General features: G+C 39.7%; 1 protein-coding gene across 3 annotated transcripts in view; it reads left to right on the top strand.

The window, feature by feature from the left end:
- NRXN3 (neurexin 3) overlaps window positions 1-20,204 on the top strand; it is a 909,976-nt gene that overhangs the window by 43,278 nt on the left and 846,494 nt on the right. Inside the window, exon 4 of one of the 3 annotated variants that reach the window (XM_054400549.1) lies at window positions 1,838-1,849. The exons of the other annotated variants lie outside the window; for them this stretch is intronic. Within the exon in view, the coding sequence (XP_054256524.1) occupies window positions 1,838-1,849 (12 nt within the window). The remainder of the gene's footprint in view (window positions 1-1,837; window positions 1,850-20,204) is intronic. 3 annotated transcript variants of the gene reach the window in all.

Below are 20,204 nucleotides of genomic sequence, written 5' to 3'. Positions count from 1 at the left end.
ACGTGGCATCTGTGAAGGCTCAACAGTAATTAGGTGCTTGAATAAAAGAGACATAGTTTACCTGTATCTCAGTGAAATGTAGAGAAGCTTAGAACATAATCAGTTTTTGTCTTGTAGTTGAAGGCCAAGAGGTCTGCTCTGAGGTCATGAGAGTTTAGGAAGTAATCAGAAGTGAAGTTGGGGCTCACTTTTCAGTTTCTGTACAGCTTAGCATCCCTGTGTAGTGGGAAAGACAGGATAAACACAGCTATTTATGAACGCATGTCAAGGCCATGGTATTGGATGTGTGGAGCATCTGACTAAGCTTCTACTCTGTCCCCACGTACTCATCTGGGATTTTGGTTTGGAAGTTATGCTTGTTGAAGTAGCATCTAGCAAACAGGTCCCTTCAGTTGAATCCTAGTTGCTTAGGATGCAAATGAGTATGGCAAACCATTGGCAGAGGAAGGAGGATGGCATGTTGGGAGTGACTAGGACAGTGAACACATGTTATTTGCATCAGGCTGAGTATGAGCCAGCATTGTCTTCAGGTGAGGAAGAAAGCCAGCAGCATCCAGGTTTGTATCAGGAATAGTTTGACAAGCAGAACCAGGGCAGTGATTGTCCCCTTGTACTCATCATTGGTGAGACCACACCTTGAATACTGTGTTCAGTTTTGGGGTCATCGCTGCAATGAAGCTATTGAGGTGCCGCACTGTGTCCAGAGAAAGGCAACAAAGCTGGTGAAGGGTGTGGAGAACAGGTCTTCTGAAGAGTGGCTGAGGGAACTGTGGCTGTTTCATCTGGAGAAAAGGAAGACTGATGGAGGAGACCTTACTGCTCTCTACAACTATCTGAAATGAGGTTTTAGTGAGGTGGCTGTTGGTCTCTTCTCCCTAGCAACAAGTGATAGGATGAAAGGAATTGGCCTCAAGTTGCACCAGTGGATATTTAGATCAGATATTTGAAGTAATTTCTTCACTGAAAGTGTCATCAAACACTGAGACAAGGTCCCCAGGGAGGTGTTTGAATCACTGTACTTGAAGGTATTTAAAGGATGCATAGATATAGTACTAAGGAACATGGTGTAGCACCAGACTTGATAGAGCTAGGTAATGGTCAGACTCAATGACCTTCAAGGTCTTTTCCAACCAAAATGGTTCTGATTCTGTCTTTGTAGCAGTCTGTGGTTTAGCATTGGATTATAAAAGCAGATACACTTGGCCATTTAAGTTACAAGTTGCAATGCAGATGGCTCATGAAGACTTGCATGACCTATTCAGGCCTGTATGATTGTCATCATCCCTTTCTATACTCCCTTGCCTGGCAAAAAATTGTGAAAACTGTTGGCTTCTGGTAACATTAACCTCCCTTATTTATCCTTGATGCATCAGGAAACAGGGACTTCAGTTTTCTTGCCAACCAACTCACAGAGATACCCTTTTGATAAATATTTACTCTATAAATATATCATGGATATAAAATATGTAAATGTATATGTGTGAATAAATATGCAATGTCAACATTATATATAAATAGATTAGCTCTGGTAGGTGAAATGTGTTTAGCAAATATATTACCATGAGATTTTAATTTTATTTCTGTCCTGCTCTGTTGTTTCCCTTGCTGTTTTGAATTTGATGTGGAATGAGGCATATCACTGGTGTGCTAATGCATGAAGGTTTGCATTATGTTTTGTTGGATTTGGCTGCTACATAAATATGCTAATTTTCTTGGGGTTTTAAGTATGGCTGGTGACATCCATTTCTGTTTTTTATGCTTCCTCCTTCCTCCTCCTCCATGACGGACATCCTTCTTGTTCCTCCTCTTAACTGGACGCACACCTTCCTGTCTATAGGTAGAAGTAAAGGTAGAGATTGCATTCTTCCTAAGACTTCATTGCTTGTAAAGTGTTGGTTTGTTAATGGGCAATTTGTATTTTTATGAATGTGGTTCATATTGGAAATGAATGCTTTTACTTTTAAATGTCTCTTAACAGTCTTCTAGTTTGTATTCAATTATGGAAGAAATATTTATTAAGGTGAAATCTTTAAGGCCTTAACAGATTTTATTTTCTCTCTGCTCACACTAAGTATGGGCTGCACGGTGTCAGGCTGCCTGTGGCTGGTAGGGGATGCTGGAGTGCAAAGACCATCAGTTCAACTGGAATCAGAGCCAGAGGCCAATGAGCTGGTACTGCCAAATCTCTTGCACTGAAGTGATGTCACTGCTGGGAATTTTGGCACTGCTGTTGGTGGAAACAGGGTCTGGACTTTGTCCAGTACCTTTCAGTGATGGAGGGCTTTTGAGCTATTGTTTCTCCCTAGCTTTGCTTCTCATCTTCTCTGTTAGTGAAAAGGTGTTTTTCAAAGAGAAATTGAGTTGCAAAAAGCTGCAAAGGAAACAAAACTGATCAGCACTGCCTAACAGAGAGGTCCACTTCTTTTGCAGCTCAGTAGAGCACAGGGCATGAAAGGCTGCTCTGGGGCTCCAGCTTGCTCTTCAGCAGTTCAGTTGTCTTTAGCATGCAGGGGAGCAGTCATCCATCCTTAATCAAAACTGTCAAAAAGGCAAAATGATGCAAACCTGCTGTGAGTCTCCAGTTGGACTGGAGGGAAGGGTGAGGATTAATTGATAAAACACAAGCACTGCTTGAGGAAAATACATTTCTTTGTCTTATTTTCCAATGAGATAGAGAGATTAAAAGATTTTATTAGGCTGAGGCTTACTCCTTTTCAACAAATACACAACTGAAGAATCTGATATATTGATCAGCATGATTTGAAAACATTGGAGGATGTTGGATGTGTTCATGCCAATAAGACATTGAGGCATGAAATGACTAATTGTACTACTTTGGATTTGGAAATGTATGAAAGCTTGGAGTTCATAGTCACCTTCCTTTGAGATGCAAGCAGTGATCAGTTCTCCTGTAATACCTGAAATCTGGGGACCAGAATAGCATATTTAACACTTTCTGCTTGTATGATGCTTCTTTCTGATGCCCTGCTTTCTTTTAACAAGTTTGATTTGTTGGATTCTCTTGATAGAGTACATCATGTAATCAATATAATATATTCTGTTTTGAAGTAGAAAAATTATTCCAATAATTAATTTCATAGCTTTTCTATTCTATCTAAAGTGAGTAGTGGAGGATGACACATAGACTGTATGCAGAACTATCTTCTTAGCAAGAGATGAACATCAGAACACTGAAAAAAAATGTGAGAACCTAAAGCACACCATACAAAATATTACTTTGCTTCAACATCACTGCCCACAATTGAGTTAGCTGATGTATGGCTTAGTGAGATTTAAGGGTCAATGTAGATCAGGGCAAGCTTGTTGGCATGATGTTAGCTCATGTCGCCCCCTCCTTTTCTCAGGTGGCATTTGTGCTGCAGAACAGTCTGTGCAGGAGTAAATAGAAAGTCTTTTCTGAAGCAAAACTTGCAGTTCAGCCGGTAGGATTATAATATATAGTTCACAATTAATTCCTATGCTCTGAATTTATTGTGTCACTGAGTAAAAATATTGTTTCGCTTTCCAGCTATGTGTAGTTTTTAGCACTAGTTGTAGCAAGTGACTTAATCGGAGAACTATCATTCTGTATGAAAAATGGTACTACGTTCAGAGGGCTCAAGCAGTCTAATTTTGTACCCACACATGGCCTTCAGCTCACAGGTGGTACCAAACACCCTAGTGATTGTACCTGGAGGGCTCATATTTTTTGGCATTCTCATAGTTTTAAGTGAAAACTGGCAGCAACTCTGTCTCGTGCTATGTATGCATCCAAAGGATATGATGTATTTGATTTTGTAAGGGCTCTTCACAATGTGTATTGGTATGTGACCTTGCATTCATCATTTGAAACAAGGCTTTTGTTAGTTGCTTCCACTGTAGTAAATAGGTTTCTTCTACCTTTTTAAAAAAGATCAGGAGATTTTAAATTTTGGTGGTTTGGGTTGTGTTTGGTTGTTTGTTTTTTTGTTGGGGTTTTGTGTTTGGTTTTGGTTTGTTTTTTTTTTTTTCCTTCTTTTTTTAGGGTGTGTGTTTTTGTTTTGTTTCGGTTTGTTTGTTTTAAAATTCCTGGAAAGCTGAAGATGATGAACTGTAGGTGTTCTGGGGGTAATAGGTAGAGTATTAGAGATACAGAAAAGCACCTTGATACAGCATGCATTTTAACCTGAACTGTGTATATATGCATTGTTTGTGTTATTATTAGGTGTATGAAACTGGTTGTGGAGATGAGGTGAATGTATAATGAGCAGGGAGGACTTTTACTTGGTTTGGCGTGAATTGCTGAATACAGCTTTTCTGGAGAGGAACTGGCAATTAAGAAACAATTATATGAAGTTTATTTCCCTAACACTCCCCTGCAAGTAGATGGTACAAAAGGAGATCATAAATATCCAACTTTAATTTGCTATTGAACTGGAGTTAATGTGTTTTCATGTTTTTCCATGTAATTTGTTCTCTCTGACAGCCTTTGTTAAGGGAATGATAATTTGCCTTTTTGCTACTTTTAACCATTCTCTTATATATGTAGTGGGTTTTGTTTTTCCATTACTCTTGGTTTGGATCTGGCTTCTATTGAAGTTCGTGTCTCCAGATGAAATTGGCTGTGTTCCTGGTGGTACTGCTATTTTCACTGAATGTAGTCCTGCTTCTTCTTGAAAGCAACAGCAAAATGCACATTGAATTTAGTGAGCTAAGATTCACCCAAAGAACTGGAAAGTCCTCTCTGACACAAAGAATGACAGTGAGATGTGCCTGATTTCTGGTGTGCACACCTTTGTAGCACCTATGCAGTCTGCAGGTAACTGCTTCTCCTTTAAGGCTCTGAGCTCCTTCCCTCCATCAGTAGCTGTGTTTTGGATTAAAAATTGTGCAGCTGCACGCTGAGTTTCACCATGAAGCAGGTCTTTTCTCCGTTCCTATATGGAAATGAGAGTACTCACATATTTCGTGTGTGGGACATTTTTAAGTGCATGTTGTGTAGAGCGAAGGCGAATAGCAAATTCCCTGTATACTTCTTAGCGTTGCAAGATCAGATCATCTCTCCTGGTGTTCTGACTGCTCTTAGCCTAAGTAGATCTTTTAAGTCTCGTAATGTTCAACATTGCTCTCAGTGAACAGTGTGAGGTTGTTATTTCTTTGAATTGGTCAATAATATTGACCAGGAGGTAATGGCACAGAAAAAACAAAATAGCATTTGTGGACTTGGATAGAAGGAAATGACTGGACCTTACTGATCTGGAAAATAATTTCAAGTTCTTCTTCACCAGTAATATCATTAGGATTTTAGAGCCATGAGAATAAGTTCTTCTGAGTGGTCAAGAGTTTATGCAAATGTTGAAGTGAAACATCAGTAACAAATTAAATAATTTGTACTCTATAAATACCTAATTATAGAAGGGGAAAAACAACACTATGTTCATCTTGCCAACCTTGGCAGTGGTTTCCAAGATCTGCTTTGCCTTGTAAAAATATCTTAATATTTGGGTTTTAAATGTGAATATTTTCAGGGTTTGATTTCTACACTTAGAATCCTTTCCTTTAATCCTTTCAAAATGTGTGTAGTATCTGGCTTGTTTTCCTTATCATGGGAAAATACCTGGCATTATTAGAAAGATGGTGTCTTTTAGTTTTAACTTTCCTCTTAATGGGTATCTAAAAATAAAGCATTTAATTTTATGGTTAACAAATACCCAAATTGTAGACCCTCTTTGATAGAACCAAAGCCCCTTGAATGAAGATGCCATTCCTTTGTTACAATGTTTTTTGTAAGTGAATTTTTGCTGCTGTTTCATTATTTTATTTATGGAGGAAACAAATATTTTATTGTAATTCTTGCAAGTCTAATTAGAGATGACTGATAGTTGATGAATGTAAGATAATGGGGGACATCACTGCAAGGCATTCATCTTATTTCTTAACATTCCAGAATTGATGGCATTTTTTGAACTTTGGTGAGTGAAATCACTTAAATTTTGAATATCACCTAATTCAAAGGAATAGACATCTTACAATAATTTTTCATACTTCTTCATAATATATGTATGAAGGCAGATAAATGAGTCATTAAATAGTACGTTTCTGGTAAATTGTTTTTTGTGCATATAAGCATGTGTGCTTACAGATAATGGCTGTGCATAAAATATTTAATAATATGCTAAGTATTTTGCAGTTTATAGATAATTTTTCTTACATGCCATCTTTCAGCCTTATGTTAAAACTGTGTCTTTTTAATGTGTGTATAAACAGCTGATTCTTCACTGACTTTTATTTTTATTAAGAAGAATGGTTCCTGTGAGAGTTAAAGGCACTGTGGTTGTGTGTAAACAGGAACTAAAATATTGTCCTCTTATGCTGTATTGTAGTCTTCTGTTTTCAATGAGGTTCAGCTTTCACTCTGCCCAAATAGAATATTTAATTTATGTCATTGAAAGGCTTTTTTTTTTTTCTTCCTCTGTTTTCTTCATTTAAGGCATTCAGTGGTGTGTAGAGATGCTGAGGTAGCAAAACAGGCCATATGCTTTGTAAAAGGCAGACTAATAGCACCTTTGATGGACATCTGATTTTTAAAGTGCCGTATCTTTCATTAAAATTTACATGTAAAGTAAGGGCAAGCACAGTGACATGAAAGCTAATGCAAGTTGCACATCCTGACATAATAACAATCACAAGAAACTGGAGATCCCAGATGGCAGCTTGGCCTTTGCCATCCTTTTAATAAGCTACTAACTGCTAATTATTGCACTCTTATGGGCAAGTTAATTTACTGTTGACTCTTAAAGAGACATTGTGCCTTTTCCTGTCATTTAGGTTTTTCAGTTTAGATTTGAGAGCGTTTTTTTCTCTGCGGACTGGAGTCCTTCCAATAGACAGTAACAAAGAGGCAAAGAAGCAGAGAGGAAAATGAAACATAATAAGCAACGTTTTCTTTGATAATAGCAGAATATAGGGCTGTGGGTTTTTCTAGGACATGGGTTTAGAGCTGAAAGGAACACCAGCATGTATATTAGATCCCAGATTTTGGTTTTGTATTTAAAGGAAAGCTCTTACTGCAGAGTTAGTGTTATCCTTAAAAATAAACAGGCTGTCTTTCCCTTAAATAATTGATGCTTGAGATCCTGAAAATGAGATAAATTAGAAATAGAGAATCAAAATTAGAGGTCCATTTCTTTTGCCAGAGGACATTTGAAGGCAGAATTTGGTTTACAATTCTGAAAGCTAAATTGTCCACTGTATTTTTGGAAAAAATCTGAATTTCGGTGTCACTTCCCTGGTTGTCATAATACAAGGGAGGAATGTTACCGGTAAACCCACAATTTTTAAAAGTAATTATTTTCCTTCCATTTGAAAGGGACATTTGGTAATGAGACCATTCAGGGAGAAGTTTTGATCTAAGAACCTATTTAGGAATGAAGGAACAGCTGCAGTTTAAATGGACTCTAATTCTCGCAGTTAATGCTGTTTTGTGAATGCATGATTCTCTGTGATAACATTTGGGAGGAGTGATGGTGGATAATAGCTTATTTCCTGGGTTTTATGGTAATGCAGCAAAGGGGTGATAATGCTATCAGGAACTGAAATAGACCCGTCACACACATCAAACAGCCTGCAAAATAGGAAACCCAATGAAAGAGGGGAGTTTCCTGTTTTAAGGCTCCTTGTGGCCTTTTGTGGACTAGAGTGATAACATTGTGGTATTGAACAGTTTAGAAAATATGTGCTGTGTAAGCTGAGACTTATGCATTAAGAGTAAGTGCTTAGAAACAGTAGTCGTATTTGCAGTGCTTTACTTGATAGTAAATATTTTGACTACAGATTAGTGCATAACATGCCATGCAAATGGTTGTGAAACTATTGCTGTGATGAAGGTGATGCTTTCTCAAACTGTCTGATATAACTCACCCAGTATTGTCTGTATCAGTTATGAAGTCACGTCTGATGGTGTACAGCGGTATTCTGGTTTTTTGATTCTGGCTTTTGACAATACACCACTGCTAGTTGCTGATCTGCCTGTGACACTCACCACCTTTCATTTATTTGGCCATACTCACCTCTTGCATGGAGCTAGAGTTACTTCTCATGATGGCTTTCGTTTCCACATTTGTTTCAAGAGCCTTGATTGTTCTGAGTGCACATACCTAAATAAAGATCAGTACTGATAGGCTGTGAAACAAGAGAAGACGATAGAAAATGCTACTACAGAGAGCAAGGAATCAGGTGTTAATTCAGCATTCACAGGTTGCAGCATATTCATTTATTTTTGAAGCCTTTTTGTTTTGAAATTTATGTTTCAGATGACTTATCCTGCAAGTTGCTATGCTAAAGGTACTATGTTCCCTAAACAGCTGGTAGAACCCACAGAAATTAAAGGTGTTTTGCATGTGGGAATGTGTTGTTTGTCTGCAATGATAAAATCCTAGAAATATCAGGATTTTCTGTGAGATGATGTTATGCTTTATATGCTAGATATGCTTTATACACCAAGAGGTTTGATGTAATGGTATTAAAACCCATATTCTTCACTGCACTGCAAGGATTTTATTGTGGTATAACTGCTACTGAAGCAGAAGAAATGCACCGATGTAAAAGAAATAGTGCAGGGAAGAATCTGGCTCTCAGACTATTCCAACACTAACCTGAGGGTTTCTGGACCATTCTTAGTAAACGATGCTCTTAGTTCTCCTCTTATTAAAGTAGAAGATTGCAAAGCATTTAGTAGAAATGATCCTTTACCAGCACTGCTTTGTGGGGAAAGACTTCAAACAGAACTGGTACTTAGAGAATTTGTGTACACAGTTGTCACCATTAAAAAAGTCAGTAGCATTTGCCAAGCAGTACCACACCGTGGTGCCTGAGATATCACTTTCTCTCCTACAGTAGAGCAAGAAGAGTGTATGTAGTATGTGTAGGTAAGTGTTTACGATTTGATTCTGTCAGTTGCATGCATTTAATAAAAATCACATTTTGACTGGGGAACTGCTTATGGGTCAGATTATTTCTAAGGCAAAACACTGTTCCTTTTAATTCACCAAATTCTTTTTATTGAAGTCTTTAAAAAAAGCATCTCAGTATTTGTTCTAAAATCATATGGCTCTGTGATTGTTAGTTGTTAGTAGTAGCAACAAAAATGTATAATTTGAATGTTAAAATAATTGTATTTTAAAAGGGGATGTGGTCTTATTAGGTACGGTGGAATTGTATTAAGCCCACACACCTTTATTCCCCCTAATTACTGGTATATTAATAATGACCAGGTTGATGATGAATGTGCTTATCACCAGCTGGGATCAGACAATTACATTTGATTACGTAAAGAGTTAGTTGCTATAAGCCTTGAAATATTAAAACTTGGCTAGAATAAATATCACTGAAGAACCTTTGTCTTTTACATGTGTATTCAGCTGCCAGTTTTCTGAGCTGTTCTTGGTTCACTCGGTAATGTTGGGAATCAAACTGTGAATAGTTATTTTCCAGCCCTGTGAATGTTGATAAAAGGATCTTGCATAGCTGTTGGCTTGTCCTGCGAGGGGAGAGCACATTGCTGCATCACAGCACAGGGATTACAGGCGCTTGCTTAGCTCTGCATTAGAGATGTTGCAAGCTTTTATAAAACCCAGGGCAGCACCCAGCATTGCTGTGCATTTGCATTTCCCAGTTCTGACGAAGGGCATGCACGTTTCAGGCACCAGTGCCATGCAGGACTGGCCACCTCCATCATCCAAATAATAAATTTTTCAGATCATTTTCAACTACGTGTATTTATTTTGGATAGTCTTACTCCACAGGCAGTCTCAATGAAGTCAGTAGGCATATGGGAAAATCTGCTCTCTACATATTTTTTTCCCCTCTTTTTCCTCTCTCAGTTTACTAAATTATTTTTTCCTCTGGAATTTGTTGAGTTCCTAAATATCCATTGATTTATCTTTCCTCTCCTGCTAAATTGCTGAAGAGATCCATGACTTCTGTTATTTGTCTCCTGGAATACTGTCATAAAGAACACTTCCTGGCACTGATCATCTTCAGTGTATTGACTTCATCTTTAAAACAGATTTATTTTAAGAGAAACCTGTGAACACTTCATTTCCTGCCATGCTGCACTGTATGTCCATAATGGAATGAATGCAATATGTGGTGGATGTGCTTATTGTATTGTCAGCCAAAAGTATGACTTTTTTTTCTCTCAGTACTAGTTTGACTTCCCAAATAACATTGTGGTTTTGTTTGGTTTTTTTTTTTAATTTCTTCTTTGGTGAGGGGGAAGAAAAGAGCAGAGAGAGAATCTCTGGGTTTCTTTCTTTTTTCCTCCTAAGGTAGTTCTATTTAAACCAGCGTAGTTTTCTTACTAATTTTCTCCTTCAAGTTCTTGCTATCAATCTATTGGGTTAAACTTTGTGCTATTCCATCAGGCAAGTTTGGTAAATGTTGATCAGTGCATGAAATCAGTTCTTAAATGGTTGCAAAATTGCTTTCCTTCAGACTGTTTTGATCACAAGAGCTTTCAAGTGTCAAAGTCATTTGGAGAACTAGATAGATAAAATGCATGAGCACTAAGCTTTTTCCAGGATAGAATAAATAAATGTGTTTTCTACTGTGTTCTCTGCCTTTGATAATGATTTTTTAAAAGACAAAAAAAGAAAGGCAATGATATTAAATATTTACAAGTGTGATTTAGTTGTGTAATCTTGTGCTACGCATCCCTGTTTAATAGTGAAATCAGCTACTGCTGAACTAAATGCCATTAAACTGGTATAGTGCTGTGAAGGTCACTGCCTATACAATGTCAAAGCAATTTATAGAGAATAATGATTTTTGTCAGCTTTCCAATGTGCCAACCTCCATCCTTTTAGTCTCCTTTTCCAAAAATAACCAAAAAGAAATTTATTTCAGGAATCACTTTCTCTTTGCCTCTTCTCCCATCTGACTGATTCGGGAGCTTGAAACCGTTTTACGAGTTTTCCTGTTGATGTTCTCAGTGGACGGACACTGATTCACTGATTCTCTTCTTTCTGGCCTTGAGCTTGTTACGGTTATATTTTGCTGGGATTTCCAGCTGACCATTTCTCAGCAGTTTGTTTTAAGAGATGCTGAATTACAGCCTCTACTACTAAGAGTGGTTGCTTTTCAGCCCTGATGCTATTTCCAGCCCTATCTATCTGCAATTCTCCTGTAAAATACTTTGTGGGCTGATTGTTCGTCATCAGCAGTGTACATGTAGCATGTTGACATCCCACCAATCTCCAGTCCAGACAAAGGGCTTATAAAGGCTTAGAGTACATTCCTGAATAGTGTTGTGCTTAATGGTGAGGTGTCAGAAGTGAGAGGTGTGTTCTTCAGTCTGTAGCTGGCTTTCCCTGCAAATTGTCAGGGCCTTTGTGCCTCTGCAGCAGAGTGAGGACAAAAGCCCTTCACCACTGCACAGGAGGCTGCTACATTGACACAGAGTGTCCTGAAAACAATACACGAGTGCACAGCTTTATCATTCAACTTCACATCCATCTAGTAAGAAGGTTAATTATTTGTTTTCCCTGTTTTACAGTTGAATAAGCAGAGGCACAGAGAGATGGAGAGAGCTGGAGGAGAATAGGCAATAAATGCCAGAGTTCTCTTGTCCTTTCCTATTTCTGTAAACACCAGTGCAATCTGTTTTATAAACCACCAAATAATTTGCTTGTTCTACCAAGGACTCTCCCAATTAGATTCTATGTGCTAAAGCAGTTCTCTAGAAAGATTAAAACTATATCTATTGATAAATACGTTCATGGCTGTGGAACTATCAATGGTATTTTACAAAGGGAACAACACATATTTACTGTGACAGATATATACAGAATGAAAATAAAAAACACACACCGTAAAGGAGAGGTGCCTTAAGTGTACTGTATAGGGATTTTGCTAGCAAATAACATGGCACAGAAGCACAAAAGCATTCAGGTTGGAAATGAGCACATTGAGACAATGTGGGTTTTTCCTCAAAGACATAGATTCGTAGAATACCAGGTTGGAAGGGACCTCAAGGATCATCTAGTCCAAAGTTTCAGGGTAAGAATTACTTAAATAATTAATGGAAATGTTGGAGTTTTTTCATTTATGGGGAAGAAGAATGGATGTATCAGTAGTGGAAAGAGTGGGCAAATAGAATGACAGGGAAGGGAGACTGAGGGGAAGGGGAGTAGAAACATATATTCTGTAATCTGGGAGGAGTGTTGGGATAAGGGTTGAGAAGTGTTGGGAGAGTAATCTGCCATAAATATTTGGGACAGAATGGCCCTACTTATTGATTTTTGCTGAAAATTAGGCAGATAGGTATTACTATTAATAGCTTATTCTGGGTCTTCAGTTTTTATGGCGTTTCATTCCACAGTGCACACAGGAGAAAACTGAAGCCTTCATTTTCTGTCATGGCTTTTCATGGCCTTCTCCTGCAGGCTTATTACTGGACCTTTTATCTGTTGTGAAAGAGGCTAGTTCAGCAGGGTGTCTGGAAGGGATGTGTATGTGCATGGTTAATTCAGGCCTTGCAATTTCCTTTGGTCTGTTTTATCTGCTTCTTTGTCTCTTTTTATGCAAGTCTATGATTAGTATTGAGTTCTTCCCAGAATGCTGGCAATTATCTCACAGGTGAAAGGATTAAGAAAGAGCAGCAAGAATTACACTGGGATTAAATAAGACTGCCTTTGGAATGTGTTTGTGAATGTGGTTTGGTTTGTGGGTGTTTTTTTCTCTGTGCAAAGAGAAAGAAGAGAGAAGCCAGCTCAGCCTTCAAGTCTCTCTAGGGAGGAAAGAAATACCCTTGAATATGGAAAAGCAGCATCTCAGCTTGGGAGGAGGTCATGCTGCGAAAGGAAAGGTAATGTTAAGGCACAAGATTTAGAGTCTTCAGTTCAGTTCTTGGGTGCTCTGATTTTGTTTCAGGCTGTTCTGATTGCCCACAGTGAACCTCAGCTTGTCCATTTGTGAAATGGAAGCAGTGATAACTTTCCTGTCTTATGTTGCATGAAACTAAATCACTCTGTAAGAGTGCTAGGTTTTTGGGTAGTAAGTATGAAAGACAGCAGAATGTTCTTCTCGTACCCAATGCTGTGGTCACACATCCAATTGCAGTTTGTCAGATGTGGTTTGTCAGTAGTGGGTTATGATTTCTGTTCCTCTATTATCTCTCCTTCTGTGTGGTGAGTAGGGCAGACAGTGCTAGTAGAAACAGGGACTCAACTGCTGATAAGAAGAGAAACTGCCCCATGGGACTGGTAGGCCATATATCCCTAACTCTGAAGGGAAAACACAGCTTGCAGGGTGGGCCATGCTGCATCTTATCTAAAAACTGGCCTAGAGACTGGCTTCTGCTCACAAAGGGCCTGGCAGATGTCACTGCTGATGGGTGCCTGGACTTTGGGGCTACAGCCCTGGGCATCAAGTTTAGTTCACCTTTAGCAGTGGTCTTTACTCTTCTGACTCTGGCATCACTTGTGTTTGCCATGCAGTGCTATCTGATGACCCTGAGAGAAGCTGTGGTATGGTGCTGAGAAAAAAAAAACCACTGTGGTTAAACAGGGGAGGGAGGATGGGAATGGGACAAAAAGCTCCATCAGATGCCCTGCTGAGTCTGTGCATGATGGCTGAAATGTTTCTCAGTAAGATATAGCAGAAAGATATAGCAGCCCTGCTTTCAAGTGAAATTGAGCTTTTATCCTGGGGGCTATTGGGTTGGAAGGGACCTTAAAATGTCGAGTTCCACCCCCCCTGTAGTGAGCAAGGACATGTTTAGCTAGATCAGGTTGCTTAAAGCCCCATCCAGCCTGACCTTGAATGTTTCCAGGGATGGGACTACCATCTCTCTGGGCAACCTGTTCCAGTATTTCACCACCCTCACTGCAAGAAAAAGTCTTCCTTGTATCCAGTCTGAATCTGCCCTCTTTTAGTTTAAAACTGTTACCCCTTGTCCTATCACTACAGGACCTACTAAAATGTCTGTTCCAAAGACTAAGTAATTAGTTGCAGCTTGTACTGGTCAAAGGAACATCCTGAAAGGATGTTCTCTCTTCCTGCACTGAGTAGCTGAAGCCAGAGTCACAGCAGGTGGCTCCCCAGACACCAGCTGTGGTGGCAGCAGCTACGGACAAGCACCTAAAGTATTTTGCACTGGTGTGACATTCTCCTCAGAGGAGCGTCCAGGGCAGAGACTTTTGTCATCCTGCCCTTCCTACTGCTCCCCCTTTGTGTTTTTACACTGTGTGCACTGTTGCCATTCACTCAAGGTTTTCAGTCCTGTCCTTAGGGGAGTATGAATGTTACAGTGACTGCTCCTTTATAGTCTTTACCCTGTACATTACGTGTACTAAGAAGGGCCAGTTAATGTTTGTTGTCATTGCTCTTGTGGTAAGTATCAGGTGTATCTTGACTTCACTCATTTTACTCTGGTTCTAAGTTGGAGTTTTTTTCCTCTTCAGTCAGAGTTGGGCATCAGTAAGACATAGTGCAAGTGGAAATGAGGAGGTTGAGCCCTGTTGAGTCCACACGAATAATTTGAATGGAGTACTGCAGGGGCGTTCCTGCATGCATCTTCTGAGCTCTCTGATGTTTGTTCCTCACTCATGATTCAGTTAACGATAATCTTTTAATCTTACAATGAAGATTTGTTTGTTTCAGCTGGGGAGTGTTAGGCTGATGTGACACCTTGGGGACAGGAACAGTGGGTTCCCAGAGCTTTGTCCCCATAGAATATGAACTTGCAGAAGTTACAATTAGGTTTTCCATGAGAACTCCTGTATCCTGATACTACTGTTCTATAATGATCGCCAGAGCCTCTGTTCTCTGGTGATCATTGTGTCATTTTTTTTTTTTTAATTCTGGTTTTATTCTTAATATGTCAGTTGATGGATAGCTGTGATTCAAAAATCTATTTTGTTCCAAGTTTTTTTTTATCAGAATAACCAGAATAATCTCTCCGTCTCAAATATCGATACCAAACATTGTCTCCTTATGCTAACCTGCCTGAGGGACTATATTTTGAACTGTAGTACAGGTCTTGCCCCACAGCTCCACCACACAAACCTTGATTTTGACTTGCTTTGGCTACCCATGCAAGATAATTCATTGCTGGGTCCCTCTGGCACCTTGATCTAGGACATCTGGATGCATTCCTGTGCAACCTGTGCTAGAGGGTCCTGCTCTGGCATGGGGGTTGGACTCGATGATCTCCTGAGGTCCCTTCTAACCCCTGACATCCTGTGATCCTGTGACATTGATGCCATCCTACTGCTGGGACTCAGGCACATGACTCTGGACATTCAGCAGGTAGAGTTTGGTGGGACAGCAGAGCTAGAAACAAGACACACTAGTAGAGTTGTGCATAGGAGGTATTGTGTAGTCACTCAAAGCACTAAGTATGCCCCACTTACCAGAAGAAGACAGTGAAGGACAGAGATCACCTGATTTCCATAGTGACCAGGTGAACTACTAGTTCACTACTAGCTGGCGACAGAGCCCAGGGGCTCAGATTTCTGTTGGTGCAGAGATACTGAGCCAAGCACGCTTTCAGTTGAACTTGTTTGGTACAGCAAGTCACATCAAAGCCATATTTGGAAGTGGACCTAAGCAATGATATCCTTCTTAGATGAAGTAGTATTTGCTTCTGTTATGTTTTCTTAGCCTTTCACAGGCTAATAATATTAATTAAAAATTCCCTACTACATTTGAGCCACTGGCTTGCCATGAAATGGGCAGATTTACTTTTGCTGTACATGGAGATTTCACTTTGTTAACAGAGTGCTTTAGAGAAAGGGAGGAAACACTGGAAGAGTGAGACTGATTCAAGAGTCTCTTATTACAAGCTTATCTGGCTTTTTACTGACCTGCATATTTGTTACATGGCAAGGCTCTAGTTACAGGCCAGGCCTGGCTTCAGGTGTTTATCTGGCAGCTTCTGGGATGCCACATAACCAGCTGTAAACAGAGCCAGTTACTCAATCCAGTTATACAGGAGTTTGATTGCAGGTCTCCAGTCTTCCTGGGGTACAATGCCTGAGCCAAATCAGGCAGCAGGTTGTCTTGCCAGCCAACAGAACTCTCTGCTGGTGTTATTACTGCTGCCACTGCTTTAACGTTTGGAAATGTTAGCATGGGTTTTCAACAGGGGCAAACAAAAAGGGTCTGGGGGAAATTGGCACAATCGGCATGGGGCAGGGAGAGTCAGTCTCCTCTTCTATCCATTCATCATCCTCTGGCTGTCAAGTGTTGTCATGGTAGGCTGCACAGGGAGGGAAACTATCAATTCCTCTTGTTCTATCACAAGGCTCCAGGAGTTCATATTCACTCCTTTCTAACTCTTTCTCCCTGCCTTGCTGGGATTGTTTCAAAGATGTAAATACACTTTAAGTGCTTAAGTGTGCTTTAAGTACACTTTTCTGGTTATCATTTCTAGTGTATGAGAACCTGAAGTCCACAAGACACCTTTGTGCTGTATAAAATGATAATGAAATATATAAAAATTAGCCAAACCCACAGGCAATGGGATTTTCAGGCTTTTGTTCTGTGAGGCTGTCAAACATTTCTGGATTTCTTTAACAGTTGTAGTACATTGTGTGCATGTCTCATATTATCAATAATATAACCATCATAACATAACCTCTAGTCCTTGTCTACTCTTGTTTCTTCTGGTCCTGTGTATTATACTTAGGAGAATAAAAAGCTGTAGCAGCTTTTCAACAGTTGAGTTCTGTGTATAGCTAAATTCTAGTCTTTGCCCAAACATTTCCATGAATTAATGTTTCTTAAAACCCTTTTCAGCCTCTAATAAAATAATGGAAACAATATTAAGAATAATGAATCTGTAACTATACAGAGTAACAGAATCATGAGCAGTCATCAGTGATGTTTAATAAACAAAACTCATAGAAGAGATTTGATTGCTTTTGGACTGAGTTACGAAATTAATGGAATGAAAGGAAGACAGTGGTTGTGATATATCTAGACTTCAATGTTTTATTTGACAAAAAGGTCTATATAATCTTACTTGAATGGCACAATTAAAATTTGGCTTTAACATGAAGAGATTTCTAAAATAAATTTGCAATAGAAAATGCAGCAATATTTTCATGATCTGGGAAGGCTAGACAAATTGGAAGTTACTGCCATTTCTGTCTCATGTTTTCCTCAGTGATCACAAAGGGGATAAGAAATGACATATTAAAGAAATGTGTAGATTTGACTAGAATAGGAAAAATTGCAATCATCAGTCTAGATAGAAAATAGGATAAATGTTGCATAAGTGCCATGACATCCTTCATAAAGCAGTAGGTGGATAATTCCTCTGTAAAGAGATCTGAGAAGTCACACCTAGACTAAACCATTAAGGGCCTTAAATACTGTAAGGTAGAGATATGTCAAACAGTTTGTAAGAATTTTGAAAGGGCTTGATGATTAAGATAATTTACGGCTTGATTATGAGGGAACAGTGAAAGACCTAGTATGTGTAGCTAAACTTCATGCCGAGCAAGTGGGAAAACGTGAAAGAAAGCCATCTCCAAGCACATACAGAAGAATTGCCTGGAAAGGGTGCCATTCCGTCATATAAAGGTGTACTAGGTCCAGTATCAAAAGGTAATATCTTAATGAGAACTATAGCATTAGCTCATAGAGTGCTTTACCAAGTGAAAGGGTGGGAGCTAGTGACTTTTGACAATGGTGTTGAGAATAAACCAGCCAGACAGTCTTTGCGCTTAGTGGATATGAGATGGCAACTTAGAGGAGGATAGCTTAAGTCTTTTCCCTTCTTCAAAGCTCAAATGTACCATAATACAGATATATAGATATCCTTCATTTTCCAGAGGGTTTTTATCTACCTCACATTGGAATCCTGTGTGTGGTACTCTAGTTGATGTCTGTATCTCTGAGGGAACAGTAATCTGTTGTTGTGTGAGCTAGCAATATAAAAATAGTCCACCAAATGCAAACAAAATGTTTTCGTAAAGGAAACTGGATGGTTTGCTATAACTACATTAGTGCTAATGCACTACCAGGTCTCTTTTTTCTTTATCCATGTGTTAATTTTGTTCTTCAGTCTCCCCATCTCTTCTGGCTTAATTACCTTCCCCAGACTAGAGGCTGCTGCTGCCTTTTGGCTTCATTACCAGCTTTCATTTTCATTAAGAACCTTGTGCTAATGGACTGTTATAAAACACAGTCATCACTGGCAGGTGTTGCCAAATGACTCTCAGCGTGATGGCATTTCTGTGCAATGGAGCAAACAGTCTGGACGTTGGATCTGTGGAGCATCCAAGGGCTTGGGGTACAGGAAAAGAGAGAAAAGTTTGGTGGTTCAGCACAAAGATGCCCTCAAATGTTCACATGAACAATGATGGAAAAAGAGCACTATGACCAGTGAGGTTGTTATGAGACCTCCAATAGTGCCAGCATCTGCTTGGGTTACAAATGCCACAGGACAGTTTTCCAAACAACTCTGTAGTAGTAGTGGAGCCCATATCAGAAAATACTGATCCTTGTAGTCTTCCAGTTTAGAAGGGAATGGAAATCTGAATCCTACCTCATTGACTGAGTGAAATCGTATATCAAATTCAACTTTGTGGCTAATATCATCCAACATTAGTGATAAGAATTCATATTTCTGCTGCTGAGATGTTGGCCATACTTGCCTTTGTGTGCGTTCTGAACCATTCATAGAATCATAGAATCATAGAATCAGTCAGGGTTGGAAGGGACCACAAGGATCATCTAGTTCCAACCCACCTCACACTACATCAGCCTGGCCAGAGCCTCATCCAGCCTGGCTGCAAACACCTCCAGGGATGGGGCCTCAACCACCTCCCTGGACAACCCATTCCAGGCTCTCACCACTCTCATGGGGAAGAACTTCTTCCTCACTTCCAGCCTGAATCTCCCCACTTCCAGCTTTATTCCATTCCCCCTAGTTCTATCACTACCTGATATCCTAAAAAGTCCCTCCCCAGCTTTCTTGTAGGCCCCCTTCAGATATTGAAAGGCCACAAAAAGGTCACCTCGGAGCCTTCTCTTCTCCAGGCTGAACAGCCCCAACTCTTTCAGTCTGTCCTCATAGGAGAGGTGCTCCAGCCCTCTGATCATCCTGGTGGCCCTTCTCTGGACACCTTCCAGCATGTCCAGATCCCTCTTGTAATAGGGGCTCCAGAACTGGATGCAGTACTTCAGGTGGCGTCTCACCAGAGCTGAGCAGAGGGGGAGAATCACCTCCCTTGACCTGCTGGCCACACTTCTCTTGATGCAGCCCAGGATCTGGTTGGCTTTCTGGGCTGCAAGTGCACATTCAGAGATGTTGGAGCAAGTATTTCTCAAGAAAGAGCAAGGATGTCCTGTATTGTCTCCAAGGAGCTAATTTTCCCAGTCTGAATAACGAGAGGCATGTCATAGAAGAATACTGTCAGATTTTGACTCCTAAGAGGAGAGCAAGAGTGTTTCAGCACTGAGGAACTGCAATGAAGAGTCGTCATTCTTTGTAGATCTAAAGTCCCTTAACTTTTGTTGTCTCCCGAAGACCATAAAAACTTCTCAGTTATGTACCAAAGCAATTACTGGGCATGGGGACATGATGGCTATGCTTGCAGATAAGCAAATGGTCCATTTTTAATTTCTTTTCTTGCTTCCTTTTAATTTAGGTAAGCTTCTAATTTGTTCTTTTCTTACAAAATTCAAGTTTATGTCAGCTAAGTGATCTACCTATGCTTTAACAAAGACTAACAGCATGACATCACTTGCTGAAAAGTGACTTTCTTTTATCAATTTTTTTAAAATCCTTTCTCAGGGCAGCGCTGCCCTGCAGTAGAAAGTTTTTTGTTTGTTTGTTTGCTTTGGGTTTGCTGTGGGTCTCATAATCTAGGAAAGAACTTCATCTGACTGTGTGCAGGATATGAATTTAGTCTGAGTGCAAGAAGATATGCTCTCATCTAGTTCTTGAGCTTTTAGCAGTCCTTGGGCCACTTCTGAGAAAGACTGGCCCATTTTCACAGGTCTGCACAGTTAGTCTGCAGCTGTTACTTGAAGAGAGCAGTGTCCATATTGACATGCAGCACATGACCAAATCTAGAAACTCTCTTAAGCAGAACTTCTAATGACTTTGTGGCAGATGAGATTTTTGCACTGCCTACTATGCCACATTATTCTCTTCTTCAAGGCATGGTCTCAGAGAAGACCTTTCAGAATGAGGGAAAATGTGTTTCATC

Source organism: Indicator indicator, chromosome 4 (assembly GCF_027791375.1).
Source record: "Indicator indicator isolate 239-I01 chromosome 4, UM_Iind_1.1, whole genome shotgun sequence".
Lineage (NCBI taxonomy): Eukaryota > Metazoa > Chordata > Aves > Piciformes > Indicatoridae > Indicator > Indicator indicator.
This window is presented reverse-complemented; position numbering and strand designations above follow the sequence as displayed.